General features: G+C 33.2%; 1 protein-coding gene across 7 annotated transcripts in view; it reads right to left on the bottom strand.

Moving 5' to 3' along the window:
• Window positions 1-2,773: 2,773 nt before the first annotated feature.
• The window catches only part of cyc (basic helix-loop-helix ARNT-like protein cyc), a 163,744-nt gene continuing 143,304 nt past the window's right edge, over window positions 2,774-23,213 (bottom strand). For all 7 annotated transcript variants that reach the window (XM_076472614.1, XM_076472610.1, XM_076472616.1 and 4 more), the window contains 3 exons: window positions 22,127-22,226; window positions 15,427-15,601; window positions 2,774-4,037 (listed from right to left, as the gene is read on the bottom strand). In XM_076472614.1, coding sequence (XP_076328729.1) covers window positions 3,862-4,037; window positions 15,427-15,601; window positions 22,127-22,226 — 451 coding nt within the window. In that variant the 3' untranslated portion in view covers window positions 2,774-3,861. The remainder of the gene's footprint in view (window positions 4,038-15,426; window positions 15,602-22,126; window positions 22,227-23,213) is intronic.

Raw genomic sequence — 23,213 nt, 5'->3', positions numbered from 1 at the left:
TGGTGATGCTATAAAATTAGAAAATACCTTCATTAAAATAGATTATTCAGATACTGGTGAAAAGAGCTTTGTCAAATCCTTGGAGGTCAATCAAAATTGTGGCATATCAATAATTATATAAAAAATACACTGAAAACAAGCAGTAATATATGTATGTATATGTAATGTTCTAATGTAACATACATGTAACACTCAGTATTATAATAAAAGGAAGCCAGTTGTCAATATTCTCCTATGGTGTAGTTTAAGAGTAATAACTGTAATTAATGTTCCAATGTAATGTAAGGTAGTGCTCAATAATAAAATAAAAGGGAAGTCAACTGTTGATATATTCTTATGTTGAAAGTCAGCAATGTAAAAAAAATATCGTAATTTCATGTATGTGTAAAAATATTATAATAAATTGAAGTTAACTGTTAATAATTCCTGTAAGTTTCACTAAATGTGATGTCATGCATTGGTAATTAAAAGTTCTCTACCTGATGGATCTCTGAAAGTGCATCAGTTGAATTGTAAAATTTACTTACAGTAAAGTTACCATTCTAACAGTTAATGGTTTCAAAGTAATGAGAGATATATGCATTATACACATTATTTGTGTGTATTGGTTTTAATATTACACACTAAATATCTTCTGACTGTAAAAAATAGTAATGTTTATTTTTGTTACTTACCATCTATTCTCATACCAGATGAGATATTTGTGTGTATTGGTTTTAATATTACACACTAAATATCTCCTGACTGTAAAAAATAGTAATGTTTATTTTTGTTACTTACCATCTATTCTCATACCAGATGAGATATTTGTGTGTATTGGTTTTAATATTACATACTAAATATCTTCTGACTGTAAAAAATAGTAATGTTTATTTTTGTTACTTACCATCTATTCTCATACCAGATGATAAATTATGCAAGATTCTTTACTTGCAGCTTTCCCCACCTACTAACAGTCCAAATACTATTCCTAACAACAGTGAATACAAATCACACCAATAGTTAAGACAAAAAAAATATTATTCTTGCATCTATCATGCTTTTAATGAAGAGCAAAGACAAACTGACAAAATACCATTCAACAGATCCATCATAATACTGTCTCTAACTATAATGCAATTTGCAGTATCTCATTTAGAACTCAATGTCACCAGGTGTCTTGAAGAACTAGAAAAAAATGACAGGCAGCAAAAATTGTACAAAACCCAAATGAGACACTAAAGGACTAGATGGCATCATCTTCTTTCTTCTCAAATACTCTTTATTAGAAGGAACACTGATATGATGATGAACAAAGAATTTCAAGCTTTTACACTGTTAAAACCTGGTTTACAAATGCAACAGTAGTTGAATATGAATGCTGCTTATAAAAACATGACTGACTGCACTTGAAATAACTGTATGTAGCAATATTAAGAACAAAAAAAACCTAAAACAATTCAATGAAACAGTTTTAATAAGCACATTAAATCCCAAAATAAAGAGAGATCAAGGCTAGGAAATAAGATTACTAGTGTTATTACATAATAATAACTTAGAACTAAAGCAGTATTCCAAACAATACATTATTGTGTCTTATTAAGATTTTGCTATCAAAAAACTACCTTGTAGCAGCATTTTAATTACTCAGTAATTTCTCTGTTACCTTTTATTACATATTACTCTTGAGCTTTTGTTTAGACTGTACATCTTAATGAAAATGTAAGCCAAAAGATGGATGTAGTAAGTTATTTATATATTCATAATTAGTCATGCTTATATGTAAAGACAAAAGTTATACCTATGCTTACAAACTTTTCCAGTATTATTTTCAATAAATAAGTTTCTCAATGGCATAACCATAACTGTTACTGTTGATGTTTAGAGTATTCAAAATTGTAATGTTGAATAGTTCTTTTTACTGTAAATACTTACCAGCTCTATTATGACATTTCAGATCTCTGATGATCAAATTTTCAAAATAATATTGTACATCCTTATCATTTTTGTACACTTTATGTATTGGTGATTTAAGAGAGCTTCATTAATTTGTAATGTTAAATTTTTTCTATTTGCTTGCCCAAAATAAGAAATTCTTTAATGCTTATTTAATAACCCTTTGAAATAATTTTTAACTGAACAGTAATGTGTTATCCCATTGTTCTTAATGTTTGTGTGATGAAGCGGTCCTATGGAAAATTTATGTGTTCATTAGCAGTTGATGAGAATGATGACTGAGGACTTTTGCCTAAAGATAATGCTATTTCAATGTTGAAGTAATGACAACAATACATATTTGTATTATTTGATAGATTGTTTAGGCAGAGTATTCATGAATCAATACATATATGATTATAATGCTTTATAAACTGGAATGTACTAGTATAAAAATTTATTTCAGTGCTTTAATCAAAGAGGAGAAAATGTTAGTGGGTGATTTGTTTGTTTTGGAATTTCGCACAAAGCTACTTGAGGGCCATCTGTGCTAGCCGTCCCTAATTTAGCAGTGTAAGACTAGAGGGAAGGCAGCTAGTCATCACCACCCACTGCCAACTCTTGGGCTACGCTTTTACCAACGAATAGTGGGACTGACCGTCACATTATAACGCCCCCACGGCTGAAAGGGCGAGCATGTTTGGCGCGACGGGGATGCAAACCCGCGACCCTCAGATTACGAGTCGCATGCCTTAACACGCTTGGCCATGCCGGGCCGTTAGTGGGTGATGATATAAACATTGTCAAATCAGTAACAATATGATAATGTAAAAACAGAGCATTTCTGTTCATGAAAATATCAATGTTAATAACAATTTATTAATCTGAAAAATGTATAGACTAATATCCTACATAGACAAAAGTCATTCTTGTCTGATTAGCCATCTATATTAATTATGTTCAGAAAATAGAACTGATGAAAAAATAAATACAGACATGTTTCACTTATTATAAAACACTATAGCAATCAACTTGGCAATTCCTACTCTCCTTTCTAAATTAATGTTACCTATTGTGGCCAGAATTCACTAATGATAGTTAAAACAATTATCATAAAAACTTTAATATCAAACAATATGGCAAAAATATTACAGGTTTATAAATATTTTGTACATGACCAAATGATCATCACAGTTTCATAGATTACCCACAAAAGAAAGGTTATTCACATCAAAAAGGCTCCAACATTTGATCTAATTGCCTCAAATGATTCAATCAATTACTAAGTACACATTTGGTAGTAAGATCTTGAATGATAGAAGGAAATTTGAAATCATTTGAAAAGACTTTAAATTTACAAAACAGATGTATTATTGAGGGCATTCAACTAGGACTTTTTTTATTCAGCCAACACTGGTAAGAGATATCAGTATTTGACTCATTTATTCCACCTACAAATTTTAAAGTATTATCAACACTATTAAGTAGTATGTGATCAAGCACCACATGCAAACAAAATGTGAAAAGAAAATTATTTTTTTCTGAATCACACATAATAAAAACGTTCTCAGTGGGCTTACAGTAAGATTCAAAGTTAACAAGGATGGTTCTTCAACAACCAATGTAACATTAAATTTAGGATTTCTGTTTAGAGTTCAACAATTAAACAACACTGACTGATCACAGTTGAAATGTATCATAATTATAATGGCCTTCATTATTTGTCACATTTAACTGTCACAATAACATTAATTTGTTACATCAAATTCAACTAGTAATATTCTTCCATTTAGTGTCAAGACTGACATATTCAATTTGTCATGCAGTTTATATTCAGGCTAAAGTGAAGAGATTCAAAGCTTCCAGCTAAACCACGAAACGTCTTGTTTGTGTGAGAGATAAATAAGCAGATAACTACACTTTATTTGAATAATACAAACACTCAAGTCATGGAAGAGGCCATGGAAGGCCACTGAAGTCTACTGGGCCCCCAAGTCCTGCATCAGCTTCCAAAAGGCTCATAATAACTGCCATTGCAGCTTCATCATTTCCTTCATTACTGTTGTTTTGGTATGAAACACTGAGCATGTCCCGCCCCATTAACGTATCCATAATATCAATATCTGTAACAACAAAAGCATCCACTGAAATTCTTGAAACAACATGACTTAAAAAAATGAAATGTTTGTATGCAACAATTTAATTTTTATGTATTATCAAGTGCACAGAATAAAACAGTGGTTTTCATCCCTCTTTTTGACCTTATGGATCCTTTAGTAATCCAAAGACAATACTGCCTGCATACTCTGACAGATTATCTGTGGACGTTGAACCTACACTGTGTAAAAGTGCCACTGACATAATCAAGTTTGTAAGTTATTAAATTTTCAAATAAAACATAATTTTCATTTCTTGAACATATATATATTTTTAACTACAATGCATAAACTCATTATTTATCAGAGTACAGTCCTTGTGGATCACAAACTACATGTTAAAAGCCAAAGAATCAAATACTGTTTAGAAACAAACAGAAATGGGAAACATAATCATGAAAGCATAATAAAAATCGTGGATTTCACGATTAACAAGGTTAACCACTACTAAACTGGAACACTGAGAAAAATGTATATAATATTAAGCTACTGACAGGCAATATCACCACAGTAAAATTAATTCAACTACCATTTGTCCAAACAATATGCTTCATTTACATAAATAGGTGAAGGCTGCCTTTCTTTAAACCATTTGGTAAATGAAAGACAACTGAGGAAACAATAAATCTTTTAGAAAGTGATTATTTTTACACGACTAAATACATGTTAATATTTCTAGGTTAACATATTAAAGACATAAGCTCACTAAATTTGTATTTCGAAAAACTACTCAAAAATACAGATTAGATTAAATTATTGTTTGAAGCTAGTTGAAACAATTCTCATAAATCAATAAGCATGAAGCTTGGTGTGTGTGTAAAATTATTCATTCAAAGTAGAACATGTACATATTATTGATTTAAAGCATTCAAATAATGGCTCTTCAACAGTTTTGAATAAAATTATTTGCAGAGATTGATCATCTAAAATGCAAAATACTGGTCAGTTAGAAGCAGAGTAAAAACATAAAAAACAAAAACTACAGCAGACTGAAGTCTTACATCAGTTCAGTGATAGAATAGACAGGTAGATGTGTGATCAGACAAATGAGTTAAGCAAAAAAGTCTGGAATTACAGAAGAGAGAAGTCATATACAGGGGTGCTACAATGACCTAGCCCAAAACAGATGGTACTTAAACATTTACTAACCAGTTATTATCACCAAAAAAGAACATTCCTGAACTCATCCCTATTGCAAAACCTTTCAAGCCATGGGATTAGAGTAAAATTTAAGTATGAAAACAGTCTCAGGAGTTTGGTGGATCAGTTCTTTGGGGAAAAAACATTTTTTGTACAAATCCAGTTGTTGACTAGAGGTAACAACAGCTGGTGAGAAGAACAGTGTGATCTAGTTTTCAATTTACATAAAGAAAAATGCTTTAGGTGTGTTGGGTCACTTTTCAGTCCATCTCTGGCAGGATTATAAGCTCTCTAACTAAAGCTTTAGAGAAAAGGTATATTGAGCCAAGTTTAGGATAAGGGTAAGATAACACTTGAAGCCACAACAACAGTTGGTACAGGAACTAGAGAAGCTTCCCCATTCTGTCCATCTATGGAAACAAGCCTACTCTAAATGTTATTACAAGATCAGGTAATAGATGCCCTAGATGATGGCAAGTTAAAACTCCATGCTAAACAGGCTAAATCTCAGGTTTTCCAACAATTTAACACAAGCATTGGAATTTGAAGCATGCATCAAATCAAGTGTAAGCTAAAGCCAACAAAACAGAATGATTGGTGGCAACAACAGGATGCATTTTATAGAAATGCAAGCTAGAAACCAGAAAAAAACAAAAAAAATGGAATAAATGCATAGATGATTTATAAAATAGAATAGGAAATATGGCAAAACGTGTGAAAAAAGTTAGGAAATAGACTGACTTTATTGAGTAGAGGAAAAGAAACTCCATCATCTGGAACAGGGAAAGCAAAATCCACAACTAAAAGTAAGAAAAATACTAAGTGTTATACCTGTAGGAAAAAGACATTACAAAAGTCAGTGTTGGTCCAAGACGATGATAGATACTCTACAGAGAAGGCAGCAACAGTTAAGTTATTCAGGGATTGTCTTGCTGGTCTTAGAACAATCAGTATTAAAACAAGCCCCACCTATATGGAGTAGAGGGGAAGAGACTTCTGTCCATGGCATACGAGTAGAAGGAAAGGTTAACATAATTAGGGGTATGATGACTGTAGATAATGGACCTAATCAGACATTTTAACAATCAGGGATCATGGGTCAGAGGTAATTCATAAACAATTATGAGATATTAAATGGAGTAACTGAGCACTCTAATACGATTAAAAGGTTCTGAAGAGTTTAATGAAACTTCAATAAGACTTAGGATAGGTGACACTGAAAATATATGAGAAAAAGATGTTACTAACGTTGTTGAAGCAAGAACAGTCTATTTTGAGAGCTAAATTAAGAATAAAGATATGGTAATTTATTGTGACATCACTGGTTCTGGATTCAAAGAACTTGCAAGAACAAAATTGGTAAAGGTAGAAGGGGAAAGATCCTGAACAGAGGAAGACTGCCAAAGGATAAAGAGTTGAGAATGGGTACCATAGAAGTAAGCTGTGCAGGCAATATAACAATGAATAGTATGGACTATACACACAGAAATTTTACCTGGATCGAGACAAGGACAGCGATGAGAAATAGAAGGAAAGGAAATAGGCAAAAAGGAAACATTACCCTCCCCAGCCAGCAAGGTCTTTGGGAAGAAGGAACAATTTGGATAAAGGAAAAGAGAGATTGTTTGTTTGAAGTTAAGCACAAAGCTACACAGTGGGCTATCTGTGTTTTGCCCACTACAGGTATCAAAACCAGGATTCTAGTGTTGTAAGTCCACAGATTACCACTGTGCCACTGGAACACAAGATAGATAGGGTAGTAAAGCATATGTGAAATGTCAATGGCAAACAAATTAGACATTCAATGTCCACACTATAAGAGTAAAAGAAAATACATTTTAAGAAAAAAGTGAAACATGGATGACAAAAAAGTGGTTCAAATATAACGTAAAGTGAGAGAACAGTAGACCACATGAATATCACAGTTTAAATGAGTAAGCCTTCAGGGGGAGAGTAATAAATCCAGAAGGAAAACATTAACTTGGTAAGAATGGTGGAAGCAAAACCTTGACAGCATTGGGAAGAACGAAACGAATGGAATAAGGAAGTCCAACAGCCAAAAAGTGATGACAACAAAGACCCCCAAGTACCAAAAACTAAGTGAGAAACTTTGCCACTCAAGTCACAGTCAAGTGGTCAGCATGAATTCCCTAAATTACAGACCAATTACAGAATACCTTCCATTTGTACTGATACACCTTCACTGAAAATGGATGTGGAATGGAACAAGCTATTAGGATAGATACTAGATTGGTGAAATCTCATCTCCTTACCAAGGATTGCATAAAAGCAAGGTGTAAAGATGAAGGTTTGGTTTCTTTTGAAATTTGTATAAAACTTCATGAAGGTTATTTAGCAGTGAAAATGGTGGGATAGAGTTTCAAACCTGTGCCCCTCAGATTGTAAAATAAAGGGCATTAATGACTGGATGCAGTATTGGTGACAGAGTTTGACAAAGAAGGGACAGAGATGTACAAATGAAGAGATACTAGAGGGAAAAGTGGAAATTGTTGTTATCACAGAAATCACAGTTAAGCTGGCCAATAAGGAGTGATCAGAAGGACTCAGCATGGAATGGCATGGATGAGAGAGTCACCCAATAAAATAATCAGATAGGAGGATAAACATAAAGGAACTTCAGAAACCAATCCTGATGAAGGTATTGACAGCCAGAGCCTGAGATGAGATGAGATACTGAGGTCTAAAACAGGGGTAACTTGTGGCAAATGTAACTACACATGGAAACACCAATGAATGCAAAGCTTCCCAAAAATGAGGGGACCCAAACACTTCACCACTAAATAAGTTTGGTCAGGACAGGAAAGACAATCCTCTACAAGATTGAAAGCACCCATAACATGGCACACAGTGAGGTAAATGTGGTGCATGTGAGCCCAATATAGTAAATCCAGCATTCAAAAACACAGCGTTAACAAGTGGGTGACCCCTTGATGATTGATATGTGCTACCACCTTAGACTTATCAGAAAAAATAATCACCAAACAATATCTGGTAAGAGGAAGGTTGTGAGTTAAAGCTTAACAGACCACAAGAAGCTTAAAGATGTTGATATGCAAAAAATCTTTCATCTACAGATCTATGACCTGAAGCCTCCTGGTGATTGACCAATGCATCCCAGCCTTGAAGGAATGCATCCATAAAAAGATGTAAATCCAGAGGAGGAGAAGGAAGAAGAGCACCCATCGACATACAGACTTTGTCCATAAAACCAATGCAGATCATCCATCAGGTAGGAGAAAGGATAATGCAAACTGACAAAGGATCCTGAGCAAAATTCTATTATTCATGAAGAATCCACTGAAGGAATCACACATACACACAACCGAAGGAAACCAGAGACATTATAGAAGACTACATCTCTAAAAGCAGCAAAACCTCACAAGCAAAAAGGGCTTGATGAACTAACAGTTTCATGAAATGTAGTTGTAGAGGAAAAGGATGGGCCCCACTAAGATGAATGCTGAAAAAAACCTCAAGAGGATGAGATATTGGGTAGGTCAGAGGAAAGATTTTTCCAATTTAGTTGCTAGAAGGAACTAACAAGTGTGACTGGGAAACTAGTTCAAAATAAGCCAGTACAAGCCACTTATCCATATAATGGTGTGGTGGACCATAAATGGGAGACTGACCTCAATCAACATCATACAAACTATTATAGTGACATTTGGCTCAACAAGATAAGAAGGTCCAGTATCTTTCACCTCTGTGCATATCCAACTTGACCATCATCCTAACTGCCAAGAACTTACATATGGGGAACAGCAGGAAGATGTGTACATCACTTGGAGGAGCAAACTACATTTGGGTAGAATGTATCATCTAACACCTGACAGAATATGGAATAGTACATCAGATTTGCAGTAGAATGAACATCAACACCATCTACACCAGCATAACACCATCCTACTCTCAATGGAATGTACTTCAGCACACTCAAGAGGAAACCTTTATGACCCACTAACCCAATGACTAGGTACTGGTTAGTGGCAAGGACCCTCATACTACACTGCAAGAAGGGAGGAACAGTATATTGAAGAGTTCAGAGGAATGTAGCACCAGAGAAAGTGCACACCCTATTTTTAAAAACAAACCATTCCTAAATCGCTTAAATAAAGGAATGGCAAGAATGGGCAACAATTTTCTTTTGTTTGCTAATGTTAGTCTATCAGTGTACAGTCCAGGGCAAACATATTTATAATGCAACACACCTAAAGCAGTCACGAGAAACACTCCATCTCAATAATAGGCATTATTAACCTGAATGATCATACACTGTGGGTTCAAGAATAAGTATACCCGGTCATGCAACACTTGTCATTGATGAGGATACGTATATGCAAGAAAAATCCCTGAAAAAAGCAAAAGAGCATTTATCCACTCACAGAGAAACTATGGAGCTCAACATGGCAACAAGAGGTAGATAGTAACCTACAGGACAGGAAATTACCAGACAATGAAGATAATGCAAAATAAACACACAGGGATTGGTCTACATGGCAGCAAAAAGCATAACTTTTTGCTGCCATGTTATGCAATACTCTAATGAACATTGGAATCAAGCAACTAGGAACATGGTGAGGTGAAATATTGAAAAAAAAATAGATGGCAATCACTGGGAGACAGAGAAGAATAAGCCAGGGAAATAAGCTTGTAAATCTGACCTGCAAAGGTAATGAGAGAAATATCAAGGGAAAAGGGAGTCATGTAATAGCAACAAATACCCAGAAAAAATATAAGACACAATCTGGATTGGAATGACGATAGAGGTGAGAAATGGAGAGGTGGGGGGAATGGGAGTGAAGTCAAAACTGCCCTCATGTGCAGCTCACATTTTAAGCATAAAAGACTGATGATCTGGATATAGGATGACATATTCTGTGATATAATGTACAAAAGACACTGAAAGCACAGATACTGCTGTTAAAATTTCACATACCAAAAAGAGGAAGAAAAAGACCTTTAAGAAGAGATGATAAAAGGAACATAATGACATTAGCTCAAAAGGGGGAAATGTAAGGGCATGGAGGATGAAATAATGTTAAAGGATTAAAAGGGAATCACAAACTACAAAACATTCCAAGTTTTTGTTTGGAAATCAAAATTGCATTAGTTAAAGATGGCTTGTACCTCACATAACTCTGTATACATAAAATTTTGGTGCATCAACATTAGAAACTCCTTTTACAATCTTAAACACTTCAATCAGATCCCCTATAACTTTACTTTTTAACAGAAAACAAATTTAAGAATCTTGATATGACAACTTTCCATCCAACTTATACTTGCAATTCAAAACATGATAACCTACAAGTAATATCTGGCCTTTATCATAATTAAACTCATCTACCATTTATTTGCCCAACTCACTAAATGATCTAAATACACCCTTGTGCAAATTAATTGAAACAAATGGTCATTTTACAATATTTTCAGCATGGCGGCCAGTGTAGGCTAGCTGGACCCACTGATTTCCTTTAATAGTCATTTTTTTCACACAGACGGCATCATTAGCTGTGTTTTGCAGTACGGTCGATCTATTTTTGGGATACATGACGAAATTTTGAGGAATATTACGTCATTCGAAATTGCGTTAGAAGGGCAAGGAGATCAGTCAAAAATCAACTTCTTACCAACTTAATGAAGAAAAAACGATATCAATTGGGTCTGAAATACAAGGACTGGACGCAAGAACAATGGAGGAAGGTGTTATTCAGTGACGAGACTCATTTCTTCATACAGGGTCAAAGACGTCTGTATGTTCACAGATCTCCAGGTGAGAAACTTCGAGAATCTCGCATCAATCAGTTCATAAAACATCCCTTGAAGAAGATGTTTTGGGGCTTTTTCAGATACAATGGCATCGGAAGGTAGAAGGTATGATGCGAGTACCACAGTACATTGAAGTTTTGCAGAGAAAAGTCGTTCCAGAATTGAAAAAGAGCTTTCCACATGGATCTGGCATTTTTCAGCAAGATCTGGCTCCATGTCACACATCAAAACTTGTGAAGAATTTTATGACTACAATGTGAATAAAGATGCTGAACTGGCCTGGAAACTCTCCAGACTTAAATCCTATTGAAAATCTTTGGGCGGTTTGTATAGAAAGACTTCGGGGAAAAGACTGTACTACGAAAGATAAGCTAATTGAGGCCATAATTGAGGTGTGATACCCTGATCCAAAAACTAGTAAAGATTGCAGTCAACTCGTGGACAAGGTGCCAAACTGGATTAATGATCTTCTGAAAAATAAAGGCAGTCATATCATGTATTAATTTACGAGTAATTTTTGGATTCTCAGAAATAAAATGCAAAAAATTGAAAATATCGTAATTTTTAATCTTGTTTCAATTATTTTGCACAAGGGTTTACTTTTGTAAAGCAGCAGCATCCTCTTCACAACTAGCACTACCAAAGACCTTAATATCATCATAAAATGTAAGTAATTTATTGAGCATTACTTCATCTATGCCATTAATGTAAATCAAAATTAGCAATGGTCCTAAAACTGAGCATTCAGGTACACACCACTTGCAACATTAATCCAGTTTGATTGAACTCCATTTATAACAGCCCTTTGCTTTCTTCCATCAAGCTACTCTTATGTCCAGTTAGTTAACTAATCCTTCACACCTACAGAGATACAGTTACGACAGAATGTGTTCATAACCCTGCATCACGAGTAGTTTTTTGCTCATAACTTAAAACGTATCACAAGCCTTTTCTGTGGCACTTTGTTAAATACTTTCTGAAAATCCAGATATGCCAAATCTTCACCATTATCTTTATCTGCATATGCAAGTAACATTTTTAAAGCATTTTAGTGAAACCATGTTGCCTGTCTGAAAAAAATTCTAAACTTTGTTAAATGACTTTACAAAGTAACTTTTATCAGACTTTCCAAAACTTTTCCCACAATTGATGTAAGGCTAAAAGATCTATAATCACTCAGACAACTTCTTATACCTCCCTTGAAGATAAAGGAATGACATTAACTTACAACCTGTTGCAACTCGTCCACTGTTCAAGGACAAAATAAATTGTGGCAAAAGGCTCACATATCAAATCCTTGATCTTCTTTAAAACCCTTGGAGAAATGTTATCTGGCCCAGGAATTATCATTCATTACACTTCCAAATTTTATTTTAAGAAGCTCAGAATTTATGCAATTATCTTCTTTAACTTTGTTTTCATCTATCAGTTGCTCAAAATGAGGAATACTTCTTAAGTCTTCATTGGTAAAAATTGAATAAAAAGCAGAATTTAATAACCTAGCCATTTCATAATCATTAAATAAAAAGGCCTTTCTTTATCATCCATCAAGAGTCCTATCCCCATCTTTTTGTTTACCATTAATGTGCTTTTTAAAAAAATCCTTACTGTTAATTTTTATGGTTTCAACCAAATATTTTTACACATCCTTTTTGATGCCCTACTTTTAGTTTGACCAATTTTCCTGATCTTCTATAATAGATCATACTAGTCCATTTAAACTTCTTAAATTTGTGATGCTTTTCATTAATTTTATTTCTTATGACTTTTATGAGCCAACTTTTTTTTTACTTACAGCTATCATATATAAGGAATATATCTGTTTTGAATAGTAAAAAATGTTTCTTTAAAGATATTCCAAGTTGCTCAGTGTCTCCAAATAACTCAGCTATCCAATTCACAACAAATAATTCCTGTTGCATCCCTTCAGAATTTGCTTTTTTGAAATATGGAATCACAATATCATCATTCTCAATTTCCATATCCAGCAAAACATTAAACTAATGCAACAATTATCAATGTACTTAAATGTTCCCCGATGTGCACGCTCTCTACCATTTATATATTAGAAGTTAACAATAAATCTAAAATAGAATTATTTCTAGTAGATTTCTTGACCAACTGGAAAAGAAATCTATTTTGAACAGTTACCAGAAACCTTTCTCCCTTATGGTTTGAGGTTCCAATCTGGGATGGTAGTAGGATATGGGGAATGGCAAAGGCAGAAGAAAAGAAACAACAAGATGAGAACCAGAGAAGTGAAGACACTGTAAAATCTTGTGAAACAGAAAATGGCTGACAAGGCTGCACAATAGCCAATAATGCTGGATACCAAACACCACCTGTTGAAAAACCAGGTAAGGCAAGAAATCAGGTGCAGGAAAGTAGGATGGGATGGAGGAAAACCACAACAACACAATCAAAGTTACAAACATATCACACTGGTGAAGTGACATGGATGATGGATGAATGGAATAGGAAAATGAAGAAACCTGTCTGTCTGGCAAAAAGCCACATACGAATATGAAGAGTTGGAATGAAAGAATGTAATGTACCTAACTGAGGTTGTCTGAGGAAGGTGGATGAGAGGGGAAGAGGGAGAGGAGGTGTGAAAAAGCTGGCACAGAAGTGAAAAACCAAAGTGGTGCCATCAAAAGGACATAACAAAGGGTGGTTTGGATGAAGAATAGGATACAAGAAAGAAGACAAATGGGAGGATGGGCACAGAGGTAAAGAATAAAGATACAGGTATCCTGAATAGAAGAATGCACAGAACCCAAGTGTCTGTGGTGAAAATCTCCCAAATGATGGTAAAGCACAAAAGCCTGGCTCCCACTGGACCTGTCCCCACCACGTAGTCACCAGGAATATCAGCAGTGAAGAAGTCACCAACGAATCAACCTGCTGTTAACCTTGAAGATTTCTGTAGCAGACACTGATAAAAAAAAAGGAGAAGAGAGACAGAGCACAAAACCAGGGTCAGGAGAAAGTTGAGACAAACTGGAAGCCAATGTGGAAAGGGAACAAAGAATGAAGGATAAGGATATGCAGATACAAGAAAACTTAAGCTGGGAAAATGTTACCACAGTATTGGGATGCAAAGCCTATAGAAGCAGAACAGAATACAACTAGTGGGAGTCCAATAAAGGAAACACAGACCTATGGTAAGCCATAGCATGGATTGCTATATTATGTGGGGACTGAGGCATATTGACCTCTGAACATAATTGGTCTGCAAACCTACTGACATGAACCCCAATACCTGGCAAATGGGGGAAAACAAGATATTGGCCTAAAGATGTCTGACTCAAAATGGAAGGGGAAAAGTAAAAGTAAACTGAAAGGGAAATAACAAAACATAACGCACCTGGTGAATTGAAAGGAAGTATGGGCATATTTATTAGAGATAAATGTAACTGCATGGCACAGGAAGGGTGAAGAAATAGGCTGTCAAAATCTCTCTATCCTCTTGTTCAGATACCCCTGAACAAGGCCTGAGAGAATAATCCTCAAACAAGTCAGAAACCTGTATGAAAGTAGTCAACTCCCAGCAAACCAAGGCCATAAACATCTTCTGCTTACAAATGTGGACCCAAAGCCACCGTAGCTGAAGTAAGTTTAAGAACAGCAGTAATAGTAGTTGCAATGTGAAACTCGTAGCTCATTTCAACTAACAGTGTAAGCAGAAAAGTCCAAACAGGGAGCTCCAAGGAATAAACATGTAACGCCAATATGTACTAACTAAAATTTCAAAGCACAAGTATAGCAAACATAAAGAAAAATCAAGTTTCCATAAAAATAAAAAAAGAACTCATTGAAAATTATGTAAATATAATGTTCTGGGACAACATTAGACTTATTTGTCTATCAGCTATCCCATCCTCTAAATGCAATTAAAACTATTAATAAATACATTTTTAAAAAAGTAATAAAAAGCCCAGCCAACCCTCATCATTCATATATTTATCAAGCTTTTTTTTAAACTCAAATTTACTGCCTCCAAAACTGCACGCAAAGGTGCAGGTGCCAATCACATATAGTGTGCAGTACAAGTCAGGAAAAGCCATTGTATGAGAACAGGTAAGATATTGTCTTGCAAACACTTTAAAGTAACTTTTCATGGTAACATTTTATTCACTCTTTTTTAGTATTTTGAATTTACTATTTTAGAATAATTTTATTAATTTCTGTTAACTTTACAGGATACTGATAGGCATGCTAAAAGCTATCTGTTTACATATACCACCACAGATTGGGAATTTGTAACTACTGATAAGCTGCTAACAATGGAATCTAAGAACACACAGTTTGTTCTGTATGGGTGGTATAAATTTTTAAATGTTTTCCTACTTGTTAATTTCGTGGCTTAATTTAGAAAAAGGATAACTTACTTTAAACATTAAAATATGTTAACACAATTACTCACCTGGATCACTAACAGAACTATTATGTGGAGTCCCAGAGTACTGGCTTTGATTACTTTGGCAGGACTGTTGAGAAGGTGATACAGAGCGAATATCTCCATTCATAATAGGAAGATGCTGAGGTTCCACTGGAGTCATAGTTGCCATGCTGGGGCCAGGGATGATATTGGTCTGGTCCTGAAGAAAATTGGACTTAACATGATATACTTTTCTCATAAAGAAGTCTGATCCATCATATATGAATATAATTCTGACTTGAAAACTATAAGTTATATTTACCCTAAAAAAAGTAACAGTTGTGGATAAATCATCCACTGACAAACTTGATACCAATTCACCTAACAGAAACATTACATGAAGAAATTACTCTCCTCATAAGAATTAATTTAGTTATTATAACTCAAACAATTTTAAGTGACAGTACAACAGATTAGGCTTAATACAAATGAAACATTTCATAAAAAAATACTACTTATGGCAGAAACCTGAAACTTGTTTTATTCATTAGACAATAAACAATCATAGCTTTAACAAATAATTCTCTTTAATGAATAGAAACATCAAAAGTACAGTTAATGTTTTAAACAAACTGCAAGATAAGTTTAATAAGCACCAAGTTGAAAAAGGTGTTGTTTACAATGATTGTACACTGAAGCAATCATTAACTGCTATTTTCATAATCATGTATCATACACTAAAATATGATTTTAAAATAAATGAATACTTCTTTTAAAAACACAAATATCAATTTTAATTTTCAATTAAAATGTTACATACTGTTTAATAACATTTCATTTAAAATTCTGGATCATACTGTAAACAATCCTTACTTTTTCATCTACATTCACTTCCAGGAGTTTGCTATAACTCAAAATCAGTTTTAAGCTTCTTATTCCAAGAGTTCAGTTGTCAAGTTTTTATACTTAACATAACTTGTCAAATCTTATTTTGACAACATTTGTCTAAGAATCTTGAAATATAATTTTCAAATTATCTATAATTTTCTTTGAATTTAAAATTATCCTTTGGTGTATCACCTTCTATGTATTTTCAATAAGAAAAGATAATTCCCAGAACTCTTTGGCACAATGCACGGGCATCATCATCCAAGCTTACCTATTTTACAATCAAGCATTAACACCTTGGAGATGAGTCACTGGGAATTATTATAAAAATACATTTCCAACAGCACAGCAGTCATTGCTGTAAAATTTCATTATTTAAATGTATGAAAGGAATAATTAATGTATATTTTTGTACATTTCAATCATTTTTAAATAAGTAGAATCAATGCAATATCAGAAAATTCAATGTACTTAAATACAATTAGCATTTGTTTTATATCATATTCAACAGTGGTGATTAAACATAGTTCTAAACTACATCTTTCTTCTTTTTTTTTTAACACTTTGGAAAGTTCCCTCATTATCTATAGGCAAATATTTTGCTATTTCACCTGGTTCCTCAAAATGGAATTTCCTACAATCAAAAATGCTACAATGATATTTAATTCCTAAAAGCATGCATATTCTACTGACGAGAAACAGTTTAGTTCCTTCAACTCAGTTGGTATTAATGGGAAAAATACTGTTATGTCATTTGGAGCGTATTGCTTCTGTATTCTAATGCCTGCTTTCATCACTTCTTAGGGTTGAAAGATCACTTATGTGCTTATAAAAAAATTTCTTCAGAGTAATATTAGCATATTGGTAATACATAAACCTGATATTATGGGTTAATAATAATTCAGAGAAGTTGTAATATTTTCTACACTGAAAATGTATTCTTGATAGGTATTTTTCTCCATTCTCAAGATTAGTTATTCTCATCCAATGCTACTCTACATATGCAAATTTTTCCTTACACACACCCCAATTTTTTTACTCATCCCTATTGGAATCTACACGCCAACAACTCAAAGCCTCCTGGTGATTGACCCATTCATCCCAGCAATGAAAAGATGCATCTGTGAAAAGATGTAAGCCTGGATGATAAAAAGGACATGAAACACCTACTGATGTATAAGCTTTGTTCAACCCTCAGCGCAGATCATTCTTCAGGGTAGAAGGAAAGGTAACAAGAGAAATATTGAGCAAGGTTCCACTGATCGTGAAGACTCCACTAAAGTGTTTATATATGTGCATAACCAAGCAGAACTAGAGAAATTACTGAAGATCACATCCCTAACACAGACAGCAGAAAGTAGGGGAGCTAAAAGGACCTGACAAACTAACAGTTCCATGGAACGAAATCATTAATGAGAAGATTGGGCACAACCAAAATGACTGTTGAAAAATACACCCAAGTGAACAAGATATTGGATATTCTTTGATAGAAAAGAAAAATCAAAGAATAATTTTATATTAACACTATTAAACCTTCACTTAACAGAAATTCCAGATTAGAAGTGAGTAACCTGTGACTGCCATTGGTGAATCTACAGAAAATCAGAAACAGTAATAATCTGACCAGTCACAGAACATTCTCCACAATCCACCAGGATACTATAAAAGACCGTCAGCACCTACAAACACATTGACCTGAAGACAAAAGGCAGAAGACTTTTGAAACGTTGTCCTCTACACTTGCGTCTCCACAAACAGGCAGTTGCCTTCCATTCTACAAAGTTTCATTCAAGATATTAGGTAGATAAAGGGAAGAACTTCTTCAATTGATTAACCAGCCCACCACCTGAGTATCCACTGGAAGAAGTTAATGAAAATGGCTGCCTGATTTCAGTTTTGAAATAGCCAGAAGAAGCCAATCATCCATATTATTGTGAAATTGCAACATCTATTTATGATGATGATGAGCAAAAGCTATTACCATCTGACAGAAAAATAAGGGGCAGAGGCAAGCCTAAAGGGTGAGAGAATAGAACTGATAAACCACCCTATAATGGATGAACCAAAGATATGGATGAGACCATGGCAATATAGTAATGTGGAGATAAGCATTGCCAATGTCCATCTTTGTCATTCATAAGCCTGGAGAAAATGCCCACTAGAGGGTGAGAAATGGCTCAATGGTAAAACACAGCAACTGAATAAAGTTACTGAGGTGGCACAAATCGATTACAGGTCTCCAGTACTCAATTTTCTTGGGAACAAAAAAAAGAGTCTGAAAACAAGAACCTGGTGAATGACGTTAAACAGGTTTGATGGTTTGCTGAGATAGTAGTTCCTGAACCACCTATGGCAAAGCTGTCTAGTCATAGGGCCCCAAAGCAAAGAAAAGAAAACAGGTATATGACACACAGGTAACATGTGGTTAGGAAGGGCATAATTCATAGGAAACAGGGAAAAGGGATAAAACATCACATACCTAAGAAACAAAACCTAAAAAGACTATAGTAGAATTAATTGTCTCCTTATGTATGGCTTGGGTAAGCACGGCAAATTAGGTGGTGGAAATAGGCAATCCAAGTCCTTGTCCACTTGAATAGGCTCAGCTTGCTCAGGAGGAAGTGAAGCGAGATCTTTAGACAGAAGATGACCTATGTAACATTTGATCTCCTGGTGAATAAACACGTATAAATCACTCACTGGGTCACCTGGTTCTGAGGCATAAGACATAATGGTAGTTGCTAGTGTGATCCTTAAAGTAGTAACATAGCTTCAGAATTCATAGTGAGGAAGAGTCAATCAATAATCAGAAGTAAAAATATGCAACTGTAACAAACTGGGATTAACCCAATTGTGATGGGTCACCACATCTGTTGACTTGTTTTCAAAAGTTAACTGAATTACTATTTTATAAATTTATGTCAATAAGTTTGATATGAAATTATAGATTATAAATCAAATTTTAGTATTATATTTTAGTTAATTTCTTAATTTAAATTAAAAGAACACACCTAAATACTGATATCTGTGTGTCACGTGGTAAAATGAATGGAGCATAGGTTCAAATTATGTGTTTGTGATGTCAAAATACAAAGTCTATGGTTCTGTACAAACTAGGAACTCAAGTTACCAATTTTGACAAACTAGAATATAAAATAAAAACTTCCTATCTTTTTTTTAAATTTTGAGATATCTCTTATGATCTGAAACACACACAGTAACCCCACCCGCCTCTTTCCATCTTTAGAAACACTTTCTTATGTACACATACTTTTGTCTATGTCATGTCAATAACCAATCAAAAACTCAAAATGTTTCTCTAGTAGCTTTTTCAGCCATTTTGAAGTACAATGATGTCAGCTTGTTCTTTCGATCCAAGATTTCACGCTGGTAAGTTTTATATATTTTTAGACCCAAATACAGCTTAGTTACTAAGTTTGCTAAACTTACTGGAATTCTGTGGTATCAATGTAGTAATTTATGACTTTTAGTTATTTCAAATGTATATATAAACCATAAAAAATTTTAGTTTCACATCTTCATGTGCGAAATTTGATAGGCTTAGCAAACTATGGCACGAAGTAAATGAGTACAAAGTTTGGAACTAAAAGAGATAATAGTTTGCTATATATCTTCATTTAAGTTTCAAGAAAAATAATTTTAGCAACTTATTTGTAAATAGTAATAACATACTCTAAATAAGCCTTTATAAGTGGTAAGTAAAAATAGAGCCAAGTTGTTAAATGACCTTATTCACAACTAAAAATAGTTATCAGAAGTGTTTAGTAAAATTTCTTTAATTTTTATTTATTTATATTTTTAATACATTATTATATTTCTTACAGAATAGTTTAATAATTTTATTTAACATTTCTTTATTAAATCCATTAACTATTAATTTTTATATTATTATTTCAACATTACTGATAAAATCTTGCAATTTATTACAAATATTACAATACATAAACAATTGCAAAGTTCTAATACTTATAACAGAAAGGCATGGTACATTACTATTAAAAGAGTGTAAACCATAAATTGGAAAGACAAAATATTTTCTTTTATCAAAAATATTAACATTGATATCTTTATCAATTATTTTAATTTCTAAATCTAAATAATGTGCTTCTGTATTAGATATTCAAGTGTTTTCCATTTCTAATTCTACTGGATAAATAGTGTTAACAACATTATTTATTTTAGGATTATTTATCCTAAATAAATCATCTATATATCTGTAATTTAAGGTAAAAATATCTGAATTTGTGTAGTTTTCAATAAATCTATTCCAATACCAGTAAATATATAAAGTTGCTATACAAGTAGAATAGTTAGCTCCCATTGGAGTTCCTATTACTTGTTTAAAAACCTGGTTTTATATATATATAATTTATATATGAAATGTGACAGTATTTTACACTAAAACACAGCCAAGACAGGTCACTTTGTAAAGGCCAGTTTTATTTTCTTGGATTTGATAACTTAAGTGCATGTGTGCCACATCAGTGCAACTTCTGTAATGTTAGGCAGGCACAACTGGAAAATCAATATAATAAAAATAATAAATGTATATAAATGTACAATGTTGTGTGGTTTAAGTTATTTAGATTAAACATTTGTGTTGTCTCGTTATAATTTGTAGTCATTCTAGAACGAAAAACAGCCTACTTTAGATGTATTTCCTAATTTTTTATTGTGGTTACAAGATCAGTCAAATTGACAGATCCCATATAGTTAAGGTAAAGAAGATAACAGATGAAATATAAAGTTTTACTGCAAATAAATGTATGAAATGTATTTAAGAATTTTTATAGATTACATAAATAATATATGAGATTTTTGGGAGGAAGAATACTTTTTAATCATAACATGAAAATCACTTTGCACTCAGACTGGTAAAGAAACAGATTTGTTATTTCCACAAGCAAGTCTTTAGTAAAAAAAAAAACAACTAAATTTTTGTTTGCAAAAGACTTGTAAACTTTACTAAGAGTCTGCCCAATTTTGTGAAAATACACACACTGTATCAAAAGTTATAGTATAAATACTTGACTTATGTATATTATACCAAGCTCATAACAAAGGGGTTAGAGTGAACTTAAAAACCAGTATTACTAGAAACTAGATGTGAAATAAATTAAGACCATTTTGTGAATATAATAAAGACAAACGTGAAACATTAAACAAAGAAAAAGGAAGATGTCTGAGTACAAGCACTGATAAATAAGAAGTGAATGTTCAGTAGAGGAATATAGGAGGAATCACATGCATCACATATGTCATGCTCCTATTGCTGGAGAAGTGATGCCAAGAGATATGTAGGAATCATTCATTTCCAATAGAGGGGAGCACAAGGTTTATGGTGTATGTAAAGAAACATTTGCTTACACAGGACAGAACTGAATGAGCATAGCTACTCTTATGAATGGAGGAGAGTACTATATTGGAAAGAGGGATTACGTTTGTTTTTGAAGTTATTTACAGAGGCAATAACTATGAAGGCTAAAAGGATTAATATAATAGAAAATCAGTTACTTTTAGTATTGTCAGAAGTACACAGTTAACCTAGTGAAACAGTGGGTAGGACAGCAGTTTTGATATGAAAAGTGAATATATCAAAAACCTTTGTAGTTACGTACATGTATAATTCTAACTTACAACTTAAATTAAAATTTAACACACATCCTTTAGATTTATTCAAAGCAAAATATTAGTGTGCAAACAAACTGTATGAAAATGTTAATTTGTCACTAAAAATTATACAATTACAAGCCCAGTGTAATTAAAAGTAATAAAAATAAATGTAAAATAAAAAATACAGTAAATAACTTGTATGTATTATATGAGGAGTGCTTACTTCTATTGAGCTGTTCACTGAAAGTGATGTCCTGTCAGGCAGCCCCACATTATTATCAAATACAGGAACTGGGCTGTTACTTGCAGAAGAATCTCTTAGTCTGGTGAATCAAAAGAAAACTGCATTCATGCTTAATTCCATTACCACACTTCCTATCAATAACAAAACTTTAATTAACATTTTTCTGAGATTAAAATCCAGAATCCAGAAAGTACTTTCTTAAAATAATCTTACAGTAGATAATTATGAATGTTTCCATGTTCTACAAAACTATTTTTTGTGTCTCTTCTTAGATAAATGCTAAAATATTTTTTCATTATGTAGTAGAGTATGATGGTTATGTTTATCATAGATACACTTTAGTAGGAAAAATATATTACTGTCCTCTCTATTAATTTATTTTTATTCTTTCTTAATAGATAAGTACATGTAAAGAAATGGTCAATCTGTGGAGAAAAAAAATAGAATAATATTATCATTTCATTATCTACATTCAAACATCTTATTATAAACATTTTGCATCAATTAACCACACCATGATACACACTGGAGGAGGAGGATAATTACCACTCTTACACATTTTGTCTGTGTTTACCATATCATGATCCATGCCCAGAGAAAGGATAACAATTACCATTACAAAACTTCTACATGTTTTACCAAGTCATCATTCATGCTTAAAGACAGAACAGCAACTACCATTCCAAAACTTCTATATGTTTTACCAAATCATCAACCATGCTTACTCAGAATATTAATTATCTTTAGAAAACTTCAACATGTTTTACCAAGTCATCATTCATGCTTAAAAACAGAATAGCAACTACCATTACAAAACTTTTACATGTTTTACAAAGTCATGATCCATACTCAAAGATTATAAAAATGGCATGTCCTGAAAAATAATTTTCACCTATTACAAATATTTCCTCTAAAAATATATGGCTCATAAACAAAACCAATCACTTCTTTTATGAAAAGACTGAGATAAGCAAAAAAAAGTATTAGTTTCACTAAAGAAAGTAATGTGAAAACTGACAATTACCTGGTTAGAAAAATTAACTTACCTTAATAATGATTTATTATT

The sequence above is a fragment of the Tachypleus tridentatus genome, chromosome 12 (assembly GCF_004210375.1).
Source record: "Tachypleus tridentatus isolate NWPU-2018 chromosome 12, ASM421037v1, whole genome shotgun sequence".
Taxonomy (NCBI): Eukaryota; Metazoa; Arthropoda; class Merostomata; order Xiphosura; family Limulidae; genus Tachypleus; species Tachypleus tridentatus.
Note: the sequence above shows the minus strand (reverse complement) of the source record. Positions and strands in the feature narration are given on the sequence as shown.